The sequence below is a fragment of the Lipotes vexillifer genome, unplaced genomic scaffold (assembly GCF_000442215.2).
Source record: "Lipotes vexillifer unplaced genomic scaffold, Lipotes_vexillifer_v1.1 scaffold470, whole genome shotgun sequence".
Classification (NCBI taxonomy): Eukaryota; Metazoa; Chordata; class Mammalia; order Artiodactyla; family Lipotidae; genus Lipotes; species Lipotes vexillifer.
The window spans coordinates 1,686,690-1,703,547 of NW_006799533.1; the positions used below are offsets into that span (position 1 = coordinate 1,686,690).

At 39.0% G+C, this 16,858-nt stretch overlaps 1 protein-coding gene across 2 annotated transcripts in view; it reads right to left on the minus strand.

Annotated features, from left to right (window-relative positions):
- Positions 1-16,858, minus strand: part of VPS36 (vacuolar protein sorting 36 homolog) — a 30,239-nt gene that overhangs the window by 8,706 nt on the left and 4,675 nt on the right. For both annotated transcript variants that reach the window (XM_007471677.1, XM_007471678.1), the window contains exons 2-6: positions 12,988-13,056; positions 11,553-11,623; positions 7,441-7,555; positions 6,275-6,364; positions 5,474-5,560 (exon numbers count right to left, since the gene is read on the minus strand). In XM_007471677.1, coding sequence (XP_007471739.1) covers positions 5,474-5,560; positions 6,275-6,364; positions 7,441-7,555; positions 11,553-11,623; positions 12,988-13,056 — 432 coding nt within the window. The remainder of the gene's footprint in view (positions 1-5,473; positions 5,561-6,274; positions 6,365-7,440; positions 7,556-11,552; positions 11,624-12,987; positions 13,057-16,858) is intronic.

The window sequence follows — 16,858 nt, forward strand, 5'->3', positions numbered from 1 at the left end:
CCTGTGAGCCATGGCCACTGAGCCTGCGCGTCCGGAGCCTGTGCTCCGCAGCGGGAGAGGCCACAACAGTGAGAGACCTGCGTACCGAAAAAAAAAAAAAAAAAACTACCCACAAAAAAAATTAAAGCAATATATGTACAAATGCAAAACAGACACATGTGCCCATCCTATTATTTTATCTGCCAGTTTATAGAACCTTCTATCCCTCTACCTCATTCATAGTTAAATTTCCACTCCATGGTTGAAAGAAAACGGCATCTGCTTTAAAACCATGGGATACTCTCCTAAGCCAATTTATAGCATTTTTTTCTTACTGACTTTCAGTCATTACTTTGGTGATTAGCTTCGGTAACTGTTAATACATTCTTGAATTTTCTGTTTCAATATTCTTCATTCTGTACTTTGCATATTCCGTTCCCTCTACCTGGATCCTCTTATCCCTACTGGTCATCTGCTAGTGCCTGCTCAACTTTCAGGCCCTGACTTCCATTACTTCTGCTCACAAGCCCTCCCTGACCCCATTAGAAGTCAGGGGCCATGCTTTGTGTTCCTGTTGCAGCCACTATTTTCTCCTAACATGGCATTTCTCACCTTGTAGCGAGCGCCTACTTGCCTGTCTGTCTGGCGCACTACAACAAATCCAAAACATCTGATGCAGGGCTCACACAGAGAGCAAGGACCATCTGCTGAATAAATCAATGACCTGCACGAGAGCCCAATGCTTGTGTACACTCCTTTGACCTACACAACTCCGTGAAAATTACACTGAAACAGAATAACATTTCATAAATTATGAAAAACGTTATTTTGAACACCAAGTTAGTATGGCAACATTCAGAAAAAGAAACACTAATAATGCAAAATTAGCTCACTGCTCCATGCCATCTCCAAAAGTGTCACACAGAAGGATGACTACGAAAGTCACTGAAAGAGGACAGCGCCTTCTGGGTGGCAGTGAGCGGCCATGATGTAGCAGACCACACTTATCTGCAAATCAGTAAACCTGAGTTCTCATAACCCTGGCTCCATATCTAGTCACTAGCCCTGAGATGATTCCTTTTCTGGATAGTTAGAACCCCTCTAATGCTAAGATGCTGGAATTCTATGGGAATAGAGGATTCTGGGAAGGTGGTGGCTATGGCAGCATAGGTTTTGAATCTCTCCAAATCCCGACATAAAAATGGGGCAACTAGATCTCAAGACCAAAACCCCACAGGCAGCATATACTAAAAAACTAAGTGACAAGATATCCACAAAACCCCCAAGGTACAAGCAAGTGGGGACAAACCAGCAAGGGCCACAAGACCTGCATGATATCAGCACTGAGGCAGGAAAAAGAAAAGGGAGGCAACAGGGCAACTGATAGGTCTGAGAAGAAGAGCCCCTGAAAGAGCCCACAGGAGTCCCTTGAAAGCAGACGGGCCAACTTGAGGACAGTAACTAAAACGGGTAGGGCTTTGCCCACTTCAATAGGAAGTGGGTACAAGGGGTCCTCAGGAAGGGCCTGTAAACAGCCCTTGAAAGTGAACCTCCTGGCTTCCCTTCCAGGACAGGAGCCAACGCTGGGGAGAAACTACTGAGACAGGAATCAGCAACTGAGCAAGGTAGAGATAACAGAGGAAGGGGACAAGGTCCAGTTGAGAACAGGGGATGGGGGCGGGGTCAGGAAATCACAGACAGCAAGCCACCTCCCTTTTTTCACGCTGCATGCACACAGCAGAAGAGTGAGCTTGTGGAATGAGAAGAGCCTCCCTGAACTAGGCCTTCCTCTGGAAGTTCAAGAAAACCAATTTCACACGAAAATTAGCAAGAGCAAGTATCAAGGTCAAATCCCACACAGAGTTATTACAAGAAAAAAGAAAATCAACAGCAGAATAACATTATAGATAATGAAAGCACGCCAGAAGGACATACTCATAGATCACATCAAAAGTTTACCTTTTATTTCAAAATGAGCTAATAGGTGTTAATAAAATGAGAGAAGCTGTGAAAGGGCAATATAAATCAGAAATGAGGTGACAGGACTCAGCAAAGAATTTTTTTAGGGCTTCCCTGGTGGCGCAGTGGTTGAGAGTCCGCCTGCCGATGCAGGGGACACGGGTTTGTGCCCCGGTCTGGGAAGATCCCACATGCCGCGGAGCGGCTGGGCCCGTGAGCCATGGCCGCTAAGCCTGCGCGTCCAGAGCCTGTGCTCCGCAATGGGAGAGGCCACAGCAGTGAGAAGCCCGCGTACCGCAAAAAAAAAAAAGAAATTTTTTAATCATTTCTGAAAGAAAGACTATACTAGACAAACACAAGAGGAATAAACACAATAGATAATATCTTAAGAGAAACAACAGGTGAAGAAGGAAATTTTTCTAAAATAAAAAAGAAACGAAGGAAAAGATAAAAAGGATTTGAAAGAAAGTCACAGAGTGGAGATAGGCCGTAGAGCTGCAACATACAGCTAATAGGAGTCTCAGAAGAAAAAAAAAAAATCTAAGCAATTATTGAAATTTAGAGAAAAACTTCTCTGAAATTAAAAGAAAACATATCTGAAACCAAATACTGAAAGCATACTGCATACCTGAGAATAACAATCCAAATACCAAGATGCCAGAACTCAGGGAATATTGTTCCCATGAGCACTTTCTGAAACATCTACTAGAGGATGAGCTCCAGACAGCCAAAATGAATGGAGGGAGGTGAATGTAAAGACTGGTGGTATCACACAGTTACTTGTACAAATGAGACTAAATGACAGCTAGAGGGGAAGAGGGTACATGGTGGCTGAACGCTCAGATAGTGTAGATACAGCACACCTATGTTTTACACGTGGGAAGAAAAGGGAGAACATACACAAAAAATCCTTTTTAATTGTTTTAGTCATTATTCGCTAGTGTAGTCCCGAATTTGAATAGGAAGCATCAGTGTGACCTCATGAGGCACCTTTATTAGAAGAAAAAAAAAAAAAATCCTAGCTCTTTCCACTGAAAAGTCCTAGAAATAAAGATCAACCCGAGAGGGATGCAAATTCCTAGCAGGCAGATTGTGGTTATGGAATACCATTTCCCACTAAAAGAAACCAGAGCTTCTCAGATAATGGTTGATTCCAGATCCGGAGCAGGAAATATACAAGATGGTCCTGGAACTTCTGTCAACACCAGGCAGTAAGGAAGCTCTCAAAGTCCACCAGGTCACATCAAAACCACTCAGGAGCCAAACTGAAGAGGCTCCCACTGGCCAAAGATGGGACAATTTGAGCTTTAACTAGGATAATAATTGCAACTGACTGAAATCATCAAATATGTTTAACTGTATGAATTCATAATAATACGTGAAAAAACCTAATTAGTCACCTCGGGAGGATGATAAGGAACCAATTTATCATCCTGATAATAAAGGAAACGGCACACGTTCTGCATTCCTTATAGGAGCCATATCACTGAGTAGCCAAACAATAATGAAGGGAAGCATCTCTTTACAAAGTGTCCCAACAAATAAATGAAAAATAAATCACAGAGTACCACCATTTGCAACCAACAGTGACCCAAAGATCTATGCACTGAACACTGACAGCCGCTAACATGATAAAAAGAGACGTGATGAACACAGTGTCACCTCTAGTCTCAACAAAGGGCTCAAACACAAGTCTGAACAAGCCTCTGGATCCAGCTGCTAATGTGCAGGAAATACAAAGGACCAAGGAACACACACAACTTTACCATAAACATGCCCTCAGCAAAACCTAGACCACAGCACTTAATAGGTCAAATGCCCTTGGTCCTTCAACAAGAATCCATATTCAGTTAGTGGGCCCAGATATGGCTATTATGATGGTTAATTTTACGTGTCAACTTGACTAGATTGGGGGGTGCCCAGGTGTCTGCTCAAGCGTTATTCTGAGTGGGTGTGTGAGGCTGTTTCCACATGAGGTTAGCATCCGAATCTGCAGGATGAGCTGAACAGTTACATTCAGATCGCCCTCCTGAATTGCCCTCTGGAGAGCCTAATGGAACAGAAAGTTCTCTGCCTGACTGACGAGCTAAGACATCAGTCTTACCCTGCCCTTGGACTGGGACTTAACACCACCAGGGCTCCTGGTTCTTAGGCCTTCACACTCCGGTTAGCAATTCTATCACCAGCTTTCCTGGGTCACCAACTGGCAGCTTCCCACAATCACATGAGGCACTTCTTTATAATAAATCTCATTGTGTATATATAGGACAATATACCTATATATAGAGAGATAAAGATATCAGCATATCTATATCTATGTATCGATAACCACATATAGATATCCAAAAGATATCCACAGCTGTATCCAGAAGAATATATCCCCTATTTGTTCTGTTTCTCTGGAGAACCTTGACTAATACAGGTATTCAGTAACTATTTGCAGTTTAGACTTTATTTGATTGAGATAAATCTTGGACATTCTATGAGCAGCACTAATCAATGGAATTTTACTTACAAACTATTGTAAGAACTAAAAAATTACTTCATAAAATCATTTCATAAAAATCCAAGACCATTTCCATATAAACACGGGAAAACTGATATGTTTAGATGTATTAACTGCCAAAATCTAAAGTATAACTCATTTTCTTAACTAGAGTTCTATTTTTTTTTTTAATTTTATTTATTTATTTGGCTGTGTTGGGTCTTCGTTTCTGTGCGAGGGCTTTCTCTAGTTGCGGCGAGCGGGGGCCACTCTTCATCGCGGTGCGCGGGCATCTCACTGTCGCGGCCTCTCTTGTTGTGGAGCACAGGCTCCAGATGCGCAGGCTCAGCAGTTGTGGCTCACGGGCCCAGTTGCTCCACGGCATGTGGGATCTTCCCTGACTAGGGCTCAAACCCGTGTTCCCTGCATTGGCAGGCAGATTCTCAACCACTGTGCCACCAGGGAAGCCCCTTAACTAGAGTTCTTTCCCCTTCATTTGAATCTCCTCATATAGGATGAGGTTTCAGAAACACTGTAAAGTACAAGCTCAGGGATGCTCTCCTAGGAGAAGTGATAAGCTGGTTTGAGCCATTCTTACTACCCCTGTGCCTGGTCCCCAAGTGGTCATCAGCATAAAACTGTGTAGTGTCCGGCCAGAGTCAAGGGCCGCAGAACAGCATTTTCCCCTCAACTAAGTTAACCAAACATCCAAAATAATTATACATAGGACCTTGAATTCATTAGGAGGACCCTCCAATCAATCCCATCTAGACTTTAAAATTTACACACAATAATTCATGACGTTTTCTAACCTCACAGAAAACAAATTTGCATTTCTTTTTAATTCCTTTCTGGAAAAGATTTTTAAAACACATTTGGGCTAAATTATGCCAACCTGAAGTAGACTCCTTAAATGGAAAAAGAGACTGTGTGGCTCCAGGCAAACTAAATATATTCCAATACACAGAACGGAGTTACTCACAGCTGTATCCAAAAGAATAAGAAAGATGGCTGGAAAAGACAGCTGACCGGAACTTGCGTAAGAATTACCTCAGAAATGTTTTTGTCAGTTTCTTTTCTTTTTTCTTCCAGTTTCCTTTCAATACCTACAATTCCTACAGCCCTTATTCTTCCTGGCTGAAAAACAAAAGTAGAAAATAGGAAGGACACAATCTTTTGTAACCCACTATATTGTGTTTTCAGTGGTGGGAGAGAACCCACAAAGAACCCAAGAAAACAGCACACAGTTACATTCAGTTTCCTTTCAAAATATTTGTCGGTTTATTGCCATACATAATGACCTTCAAATCATTATACAGAAAAACTGAACATAACAAGAGATGGTACATTTTACTCTGTATTTTAGATATAAATTAAATTTCCTCTTCATTTTTGTTCTTTGGCAAGCTATTATATAGGTATCAGATACTTAATATGGTCTCAAATGTGCAAAAAATTATAGGTAAAATTCTGGTACTTGACAGTTATTATACAAGCTACTTTTATACATTTGAGTGTCTGTCCACGTTGGTGGTTAATTAGACTGGCTTGGAAAATGTCACCCAGTGGTACTGTCTGTTCTCTCAGATGCCACACTAATTATAAAGAACAGAATGCAGAAGGGGAATCTGACTTCGGCCACCCTGAAATTACCCTGGTAAGTAGTCATGTATTATTACTAAGTGTCTACCATCTATAGAGCTCTAAATTAAGTTCTGTGAAAATCAGCTTTGAATTAGAAAATCATTATTTTGTTTCTGGCAAGTTCTATAATCATAGGACTCTTTTCCCTTAACGAAGATGCAAGTACAGAGCTGAAAATACTGGATTAGGAAACAGCTGAAAAAATACCTGGGGTCCTCTATTTGCTTGCAACGACTGGGAAACTGGCATATTCTCCCATCTTCTCTGTGTCATTTCCTCTGATAAACGCCTGTAAAACTGTTATGCACATGCATACACTTTAAGTGAGTCAGTCAGGCTGTGACATCCTTGTACAAATCATTACTTAACATTTCTTTAGTTGGAAGTCTGTTTGGTCATTTGCAACAAGCCTAGAATTCTCAGAGACATCAAAGGAAATCAAAGGAAGTTCTTTCCTTGGGTCAACTTCAGAAAGCACAAAGGGGGAAAAAAAAAGAAGGAACTGACCTTCTACATGAAGTGAACTATTCTCAACAAAGAGATGAGTGACAATGAAGTAAATAGACTTACTTTAAACAATCCTGCATGTGTGGATTGTTTTCAATCTGTAGCGAAACAGACACAGTGCCAAGAAAAATACACAACCGTTATCCATGAAGGAAGCTGAGAATAATTTGTCTAGTTAAAATGTGAGGCCAGATATTAGGGCCAAAACATGCCTACGCTCATAAAAAAAAAAAAATCAGCTATATTTTTCAGCTACAGTGAGAATGACTTCAGTTAGTCACTTAAATTTGCTCAGTGCCTGCTGTGCAAGGAACACTGAGTCAGGTGCTATAGAGAAAAAGAACATAAATCATTTATGATCTCGATGGGGAGATAAACACACACTTATAAATGTCTAAAGAATACTTACATAGCAACTTATTAATCAGAACATATGAACCATGATACTATGGAATAAGAACTTAAGCGATTAGATTTGTATGGAGTTAATAAAGATAGACTGCCTGATGTAAGGCTGGTGAACTTTCAGATGCTGAGGCAGTTAAACATGTCACTGCATTATACTCTGTCCTTTTATCCAAACAATAACACTGAACACTTAACTAGTAGCCTACCTAGCGTGGTGACTTAGCCTGTTTCCAGCCTCCACTCTTGCCTGTGACTACATCCTCCTGCCTCCCATTCCCACTGAAACCTAAACTTCGTATTCTCCACTGATAAGACTTAAGATATCATAAAAATTTTATTGTAAAATTTTATTGTGAAAACAGGTATGCTGAACAATATTGCCTGCCATCCTATTAACAAACAACAACAAAAATACAAGTACACATTTCTAGTCTGATTGTATTCATAAAGAAACTTACCTCAATCTGGCCGTGTTCTTTGAAGGACAGCTTGATGTAGGAGTTCTTACTACTCTGGAATGGGCCAGGTTCTTTGTTAGAAGGAGCTGGGTGAAGATGAACCACTATTTTGGCACTAAAGAAAGAGCAAATGTAATGTATTTAATTGTTTTTTAAAAATCACTAATTCTATTTTCATAACTTTTAATATATTTCAGATCACTTAAAATTCGTGTAGAAACAAACAACGTCCTGAAAGGAATCCTTTTAAGGTCTGTATCAATTCAGTATTAAATGAACCTTTCAAAAATATCTCTACTTAAAATCTATAAGCTGTGAACCAAAAAATTCAAATTACTAGCGCCATAGACTAAATAAAAATGTGGTTTTAGGAAGTAAGTTCAAAATAAATTTGCAGAATTTGGGGTAGTTTATGATATTGGTTTATGATTAGGTTTTCCATCTACAGAGTCATCCCCAAAGGCTACCAGGGGGCCTATAATTTCTGCCAAAGCATACAACCTTACTCATTTGAAAACAAAATGTGAAAACTTATCTGTGTAAACCTGGCCAGCTGACATTTTATTAAAACTCCATCCAAAACCAACATTCTACAGGGTCATTTTTGGAAAACGCCACTCAGTCAGCAGCATGATCTAGAGAGATATCCCACAGCAAAAACAATTCTCAAAACGCTGCTGTTCCAGGATCACAAACTACCATGATCTTTATGACTACTATTCTCTTCTATGCCATCAAAATACCATTACATTTGTTGAGTTTTATAAGTCTTTTTTTCCCAACCAGCTCAATAAACAATCTTCTATAAATATTAGCAAAACTAAAAACTCGGAGTATCTTGCATACCTAGCTTAGAGCTTTTTCTTTATGACCACATTATAGATACACCTATTACTCAATATTACTTTGTTTAGGCCCATATAGTTGCCTAAATATCACCCTAAAATTAAAACACCACATGTGGGGCCTCCTTGATGTAACAAATGCTTTGGTTTAGTGAACTGGAGCCAGGCTTGTACGGACTCTTTTTTTTTTTTTTTTTTTTTTACGGACTCTTCATTGGTTCCTTTGTGATGAACATCTTTAAGTGAAGTGAGCAAATAAGACTGTGTAAGCAGAATCATGGGACTGTGTGAAATGAACTGTCAGACAAACAATAAACCTATGACAATTAGGATCAGGTGACTAAGCAAAAGCATCATACACTCTTTAAAACTAAAAAACCTGAGCCCTAACTATCAGAATTTGTCAAAGGAAACCCAATGAAAAGCTGAAAGATGATACAAAATTAAGTTTAAACATCCCAAAGTCAGAATAAAAAGATCCATGCTAATTTTTTCATATATTCACTTCTTGGGTGATTCAATTACCACATTTCACCAAGTTTAAGATCCACCAATTCAAAGAAGCATCTTGGGTACAGAGATGTTAAAAGGTGAAAATGTACATACATCTTTGACTCAATGAGATATGGTAACTATCTGAGAGGAGGAGCTGGGAGCTAAAGAGAATATTTGAGAAAAGTCAACCTGGCATATTATCGAATTCCTCCTCACTGGAGATGTTTAAAAATAGACACTAATGTGAAGGTAAATATTTAACTATTTTTGTTATAGAGTTTAGATTTCCTTGGAACACAGCAGAGAAAAAGTCAAATGATCTGGAACACCTTAAAGTTTGCAGAACTTTTTTTTTTTATTTAAATGGTCATTTTTTAATATGATTTTTTAAAATTAATTATTATTATTATTTTTGGTTGCATTGGGTCTTCATTGCTGCGCGCAGGCTTTCTCTAGTTGCGGCGAGCGGGGGCTACTCTTCATTGCGGTGCCCGGGCTTCTCATTGCGGTGGCTTCTCTTGTTGCAGAGCACGGGGTCTAGGCGTGCGGACTTCAGTAGTTGTGGCACACGGGCTTAGTTGCTCCATGGTATGTGGGATCTTCCCAGACCAGGGCTCAAACCCATGTCCCCTGCATTGGCAGGCAGATTCTTAACCACTGTGCCACCAGGGAAGCCCAAGTTTGTAGAACTTAATAAGGAAAGCAATATATAAAGCAGTATATACGAATACTAGGTATCACTATGCTGCACACCTGAAACTGATATAATGTTCTATTGTCGATCATACCAAAAAAAGAGAAAAAACTCAATAAGATGGAGAAAACTGACAAGGTGGAAAATATAAATCAGAGAAATAGCCTACTCTAAAAATCTATGCCTTGTTAATCTCTTCAAAATATTGGTTAGTTTCTTTTATGTCAAATAAGCAATCTTTTATGCTAGCTACAACATTATAATTAAGGATGCACTGCATCTCCAGGGAAGTTTAACATTTGTTTCACTTCTACTGAAGGATTTAACTACATTAAAGCTGAAGATAAGCCCACATGGAAAAAAATTCCTTATCAGCAATATTTGTTCATAAGTTGCCCTCAATCACATGCATGTAAAGTATAAAGCCAAAATGTTTTATATACTTGAATAAACAGAAACGTTTTAACCTGTGGCTTTAAACCAAGGTGAGCACATCTCCTGGTCTGCCTGGGACAGTCCACTTTTATGCTTGCCTGATCTAATTATAAGCAGTGTCCCTTATTACTCTAAGAAATGTCCCTGTTTGGACAATAACTCTTGTGATACTCTATTCAACACTGATATCTGAAAAAGTCGAAGTTGAGAAACTTTACGGTCAACTAAAAACAGGAGCCAAGTCAAGTATTTTTCTCAGATGGGTCATTTATGATTTCAAGTACTTAATGATACATACACAGACACAGAAAAGCAAATGACTGGGGACTTCCCTGGTGGTCCAGTGGTTGGGACTCTGTGCTTCCACTACTGAGGGCCTGGGTTCAATCCCTGGTTGGGGGACTAAGATCCCGCAAGCCGCGCGGCATGCCCCCCCCCAAAAAAAAAGCAAATGTCTGTGGAAATATATACAGTGACAGCCAGCCCACACTTATTTATTATGACCTGAGGATATTACAGCAACTTTAGTACTTGATGGATGCTTTAAGAATGACTTCCATTTATCAATGAGTTTAAAGTAGGATAATACCTTCTTTTATTTTATTATTATTATTATTTTTTGCTGTACGTGGGCCTCTCACTGTTGTGGCCTCTCCTGCTGCGGAGCACAGGCTCCGGACACACAGGCTCAGCGGCCATGGCCCACGGGCCCAGCCGCTCCGCGGCATGTGGGATCTTCCCGGACCAGGGCACGAACCCGTGTCCCCTGCATCGGCAGGCGGACTTTCAATCACTGCACCACCAGGAAAGCCCTACCTTCTTTTTTTTTAAACATATTTTTCCCCAGTTTTGAGATATAATTGACATATGGCACTGTATGAGTTTAAGGTGTACAGCATAATGATTTGACTTACATACATCATGAAATGATTACCAGAGTAAATTTAGTGAACATTCAATACAAAATTAAAGAAATAGAAAAAAAATTTTTTTCTTCCTTGTGATGGGAACTCTTAGGATTTACTCTCTTGATAACTATCATAGATAACGTACAGCGGTGTTAATTACATTTATCATGTTGTCTTCAATACATCACATCCCTATTGCTTATTTATCTTAATTCTGAAAGTTTGTGCCTTTTGACCACCTTCCTCCAATTTTCCCTGCCCCCCACACCCCACCTCTGGCTACCACAATTCCCATCTCTTTTTCCATGACTTTGGTTGTTTCTTTTTGAAGTATAACTGACCTACAATACTATGTTAATTTCTGTTACACAACAGAGTGATTCTATATTTCTATACATTTCAAAATGATCCCATGATAAGTCTAGGTACGCTATGTCAACATACAAAGCTATTACTTAGTTACTGACCATATTCCCCACACTGTACCTTTCATACCCAAGACGCATTTATTTTGTAACTGGAAGTTTGTGCTTCTTAATCTCCCTCACCTACTTCCTTCCTCCCCCAGGACAATACCTTCTTAGGGGAGCTCTGACCAACAAACACAATCATCTGATTCACTTGCACACACACAGTCACGGCCATGACTGACTGAGCAATGACTCAACCAAGTTAACAAGGACAGCTTGACTGGAAACGATTTTGTGCATAAAAACTGTAATATACAGACCTTACCTTTTCCCAATTCCAGCTGCCTGTTCTTCAATGAACACGATTTGGGAAAGAGGAATGGCCATGCAGCATTCCTGGGAGGGAATCAAAAGAAAACACGATCCGTAAGACTTGTCAGAAATCCTTGTTTTATAGATTTAATGGGGTGCCACATGCCTTTAAGGTCCTTAGTAATTATAACAATAGAAAATAATAATGTTATTTTATTCCTTAAATAAACTTAAGGAAAAACTGAATGAAGACAATACTGTGGTAGCATTTTGCTGCATGGAAGAACATAAGAGGTTTAAAAGCAGCTGTCACTACCTTTGTTTTTACAGGAGCTATATCTTTTAAACAGTAGTATTTATATGAAAACTGTTTACATATAATATATTCTTATATGGAAAACAGAAAATAGAGCAGGTAAATCAAAACGACTTTAAAGAGTGTGTTATAGAGCTGATTTTTCCTCTTTATAATTTTCTATATTTCACTCACCCACCCACAATTAATTTTTAACAGAAAATACTAAGGTGGCTTCCCTTTATTATTAATTATTATTAATAATAGGTCTAAGGGTTTTGATATTAGCTCCTTTACATGATAATCAAAAAAATTATACTAAGGTTAACTTAATTTATAAACATATGGTTTAAGGACGCCTACCCCTCCAGAAAAGATTTCTTTCTTGAATCTATATTTCTTTAAAAAGAATTAGGCAACATTACCAGTTCTAAGGCATTCATCATCAACCAGGCCAGTATCACCACTGAGGGGGAAAAATTGGTTCTTGGGGGGCAAAAAGAGTCAGAATTTGCAGCAGTTAGTGACATGCAAAGAGCCTCAGTACAGTGTATAGTTTACCTGCGGAATTAAAATTTCATGGGGGAGGCAGCCAGCAATTTAAAAAATAACATAGAAAAGATTGCTTCATTTACTGGCAACACAGAAATTTACACACAAATACACACAAACACACACACACATTCAAGGTAAAGCTCTTTGGAATAAAGATATCAGGTCTATACATATCACTGAGTTCTCTCTTCCTAGAAATGCAAAAACGGGGGGGGGGTTCTCCTTTTGCTGAGTGACTGAGAGGCAGCTCATCTCAGCATCTAGGTAGAAGCCTGCACTTCTCAGCAGACCTCCAAACGGGTTGTTTTCAGGACCCCTGACTGATGGGGACACTTGAGTGTGAGGGAGAATCTGATTAGTGCTTAAAAACCAGGAGCCGCCAGGATTCTCTGTACAGTAGCTGCAGACTGTGCTAGGGTTGAATGAGGGACCAGACCCTAACTCCTCTATCTGTGCCCCATTCAGAGAGACCATATGGAACACACTATTCTGACATCTGCAAACAAAAATTTATCACATGTATTTATAGTTTTGCCAGAAAGAAAAAAAAAAATCAGTGACATAAAACCTAGAACAGAAGCAAAAAACTCGATCTTACATGATTTTTCTGATCTCTCCAAATTAGACGGTGCGTACTAAGAAGGAGGGTCCCAGCATCAAATTTTATCTAGAGAAACAAGATCATCACAAAATATTAATAACATAACACTCAATGTGGTCCAGATTTTCTTCCCCATGAATTGCACGATAGTAAGTCAATCACATAAATAAACATTTTAGAATTAGATTTATCACAAGTTAAAGAGAAGCAATGCTACACACTTCATAAGCCTTGCTAAAAGTAGGAAAAAATTGGGCCACTCTGGTGGCGCAGTGGTTGAGAATCTGTCTGCCAATGCAAGGGGACACGGGTTCAAGCCCTGGTCTGGGAAGATCCCACATGTTGTGGAGCAACGAAGCCCGTGAGCCACAACTACTGAGCCTGCGCGTCTGGAGCCTGTGCTCCGCAGCAAGAGAGGCCGCGATAGTGAGAGGCCTGCGCACCGCGATGAAGAATGGCCCCCGCTTGCCGCAACTAGAGAAAGCCCTCGCACAGAAACAAAGACCCAACACAGCCATAAATAAATAAATAAATAAAAATTAGGAAAAAATTGCAAACAACCTAGCTATGTAACAATAGGGAAGTGGTTAAATCAAGTGTGATACATTCATACTATGAAATCCATGCAGGGGTTAAAAAGAACAGTGAGGTAGAGCTACATGAACTATCATGGAACTCGAAGACATAAGGTTAGTAGGGAAGAAAGCAATTGACAGCATATTGCATAAAATGTAATCAGATAGATATAAACTCCATATCCCTCAAACTATACGTGAGATAGATCTATAAATAGATAAAGAGATGTGTGTATATATACACATATACACATATAAGTAGTAGAAAAAGGTCTAAATGGAATACTCAATGATCTGTTAACAATGGTTATCTCAGAAAAAGTGTGAGGGAATGGGTGAAAAAGAAGCAAAGTATATACTTTGCTTTTTCAAAACTATACACCTCACTATTGAGTGAATTTTTACCATCAGACTGAATTTGTGTATAACACTCATATAAATTTTTTTTTTTTTTTTTTTGCGGTACGCGGGCCTCACTGTTGGGCCCCCTCCCGCCGCAGAGCACAGGCTCCGGACGCGCAGGCTTAGCGGCCATGGCTCACTGGCCCAGCCGCTCCGCGGCATGTGGGATATTCCCGGACCGGGGCACGAACCCCTGTCCCCCGCATCGGCAGGCGGACTCTCAACCACTGCGCCACCAGGGAAGCCCTCATATAAATTTTTAAATGATTTTTAAATAATAAAAACATCCAGAAAAAAACACAAACAGATGCAAAATAAGTGTGGATGGAGACTCAATTAATGCCACTGGGACACCTAGGTTGCCCATTGGGGGCAGGCGGGAACAAAGTAAGATTATACTTAACACATTGTACCAAAATAAATTCTGGATAGATCAAATATTTGAGTTAAAAATTTATGAAAGAACTAGAAAAAAATTACAAGAAAAATTTTTAAATCACTTCAGAGTGGAGAAAGTCTTTCTAAGAAAAACATTAAACCCATTAGCATTAGAGGAAACGATTGATCGATTCCCCTCCACACACATGCATGCACACAAATTCTTCAAGGCAAAAACCACCAAGGGCAAAGATGGCAGACTGGGAAAAATAATTGTAACTCACATCTGAGACAAATGTATATGTCTCCTTAATATATAAAGTACTCTTACAAATCAATAAGGAAACAGCCTATAATCCATTAGATAAATGGGCAAAGACTGTTAATAGAAAGTTCACAGGAAAGGAACTACAAATGACTCTTAAACACATTAATTGATGCCCAATGTCACTGATGATAAGAAAAAGGTAAATTAAGACAACATCAAGATACCCCTTTTATCCATGAGATTGGCATGGCCCAAAAGTTTGATAACATTGTGCTGGTGACGTGTTGGGCAAATAAGCATTTGCACACATCACTGGAAGGACAAGTGCTATGGAGGGCAATGTATTATCATCTATCAAAAATATAAACACACAAATCCTTTGATCCAATCAACGCCCTTCTAGGAATTTATCCCACAGACAAATTCACACATGTGGACAACGATATGCTACTAGGTCATTCATTGTTGTTTTTTAAAAGCGAAAGATAGGAAACAATTTAAATGTCCATCAACAGGGAAATGTACATCCACACAAGGAATGACAACTCAGTCATTAAAAAGAATCAGGAGACTCTTTATGTATTTGATAACATCTAAGATGCCATGAATTGAAGATTCATCCTGCTTCCAGGGGTGTGGGGGGGTAGAGAATGTGCTCTTAGACTTAATGAAAATTCCCCACATAGATTAAGTGAAAAAAAGCAAGTTTCAGAACTCTGTATGCATAGTATATTACAAGTTTATACTTTAAAAAGGAAAAAACAATATATTTACGCAAACACCTGTGTATGACACATGCGTATGACTCTCTAGAATGAAGCACTGGTGACTTCTGGGGGGGGGGGACAGAGAGACTAGGATGGGAGGAAGACTGTTAACTTTTCGTGGTTTTTGAATTTTTATCAGGGATTGTGTCACTTAGGCAAATTATAAACGTAAAAATGTTTTTCAACTATAATACAATCACAAAAATACCAGCTAGGTCTTTAGGACCAAACCTTTAATCCTCATAATTTGTTATTATGCACTGGAAGTTATATAAATAAGCAAATTTTAGAGTTGGAACCCAAAAGACTGATAAGTCAAACCCCTTCATTTGTCAAAATCAAGAAATATATTGGAAGTTTCTATTCATTTTAGTTACTATAAAGTCGAATTTGCCATAAGGTAGGACATGCTTCTATCCTTTTGAGGAGTAACTAGTTATTTCAAAAGTTATAAAACAGAAACTCAAAGGAAAGCATCTTAGTGAGGGTCCAGGTTATTACAAATAATAATCCTTTTGAGTTTAAAATAATGTGATTAGGGCTTCCCTGGTGGCGCAGTGGTTAAGAATCTGCCTGCCAATGCAGGGGACATGGGTTCGAGCCCTGGTCCGGGAAGATCCCACATGCTGCGGAGCAACCAAGCCCGTGCGCCGCAACTACTGAGCCCATGTGCCACAACTACTGAGCCTGCACTCTAGAGCCCGTGGGCCACAACTACTGAGCCAGTGTGCCTACAGCCCGTGCTCCACAAGAGAAGCCACCACAATGAGAAGCCCACGCACTGCAATGAAGAGTAGCCCCAGATCTCTGCACCTAGAGAAAGCCTGTGTGCAGCAACAAAGACCCAACACAGCCCAAAATAAATAAATTAAATTAATAATTTTTTTAAAAATTTTAAAATTTTAAAAAAATAAAATAATGTGGTTAAAAATGGGTATCAAGTGAATAACCAATTAGAACATTATTATATATCATCTTAAGTAAAAATATTCATAAATGCAATTATGTATGCACTTGACAATATATTACAAGATACTCATAATATTAATATAGAAAAAAGCAGTGTACACAGCACGGTTACACACACACACGTACCTGCACAATCACACACACAGGACGTGCCAAAAGTAATTGTTTACGGGTAAAGGATTACTGATTATTTCAAGTTTCTTCTTTTGGTTTACCCATATTTAACAACTTTATTACTTGTCTAATAAAAAAAGATAAAGAAATCTGTTACAGGCATATATAACTCCATGCAACTCTGAAATGTATATAAATTATATTTTGTTAAATTGAACATAAGCAGAAACACTCTGTCAAAAAAGTCCTTTATAATAACATAACCAATACTTTTTAACATGAGTTTTAAAAAATTATTTTCTAAGAGAAACATCTGACTGTATTACTAATATCTTAATATTAGTAAGTTTAAATAATATGGTTAATAAGCTTTAATGGGAAGAAAACTGCTGAAC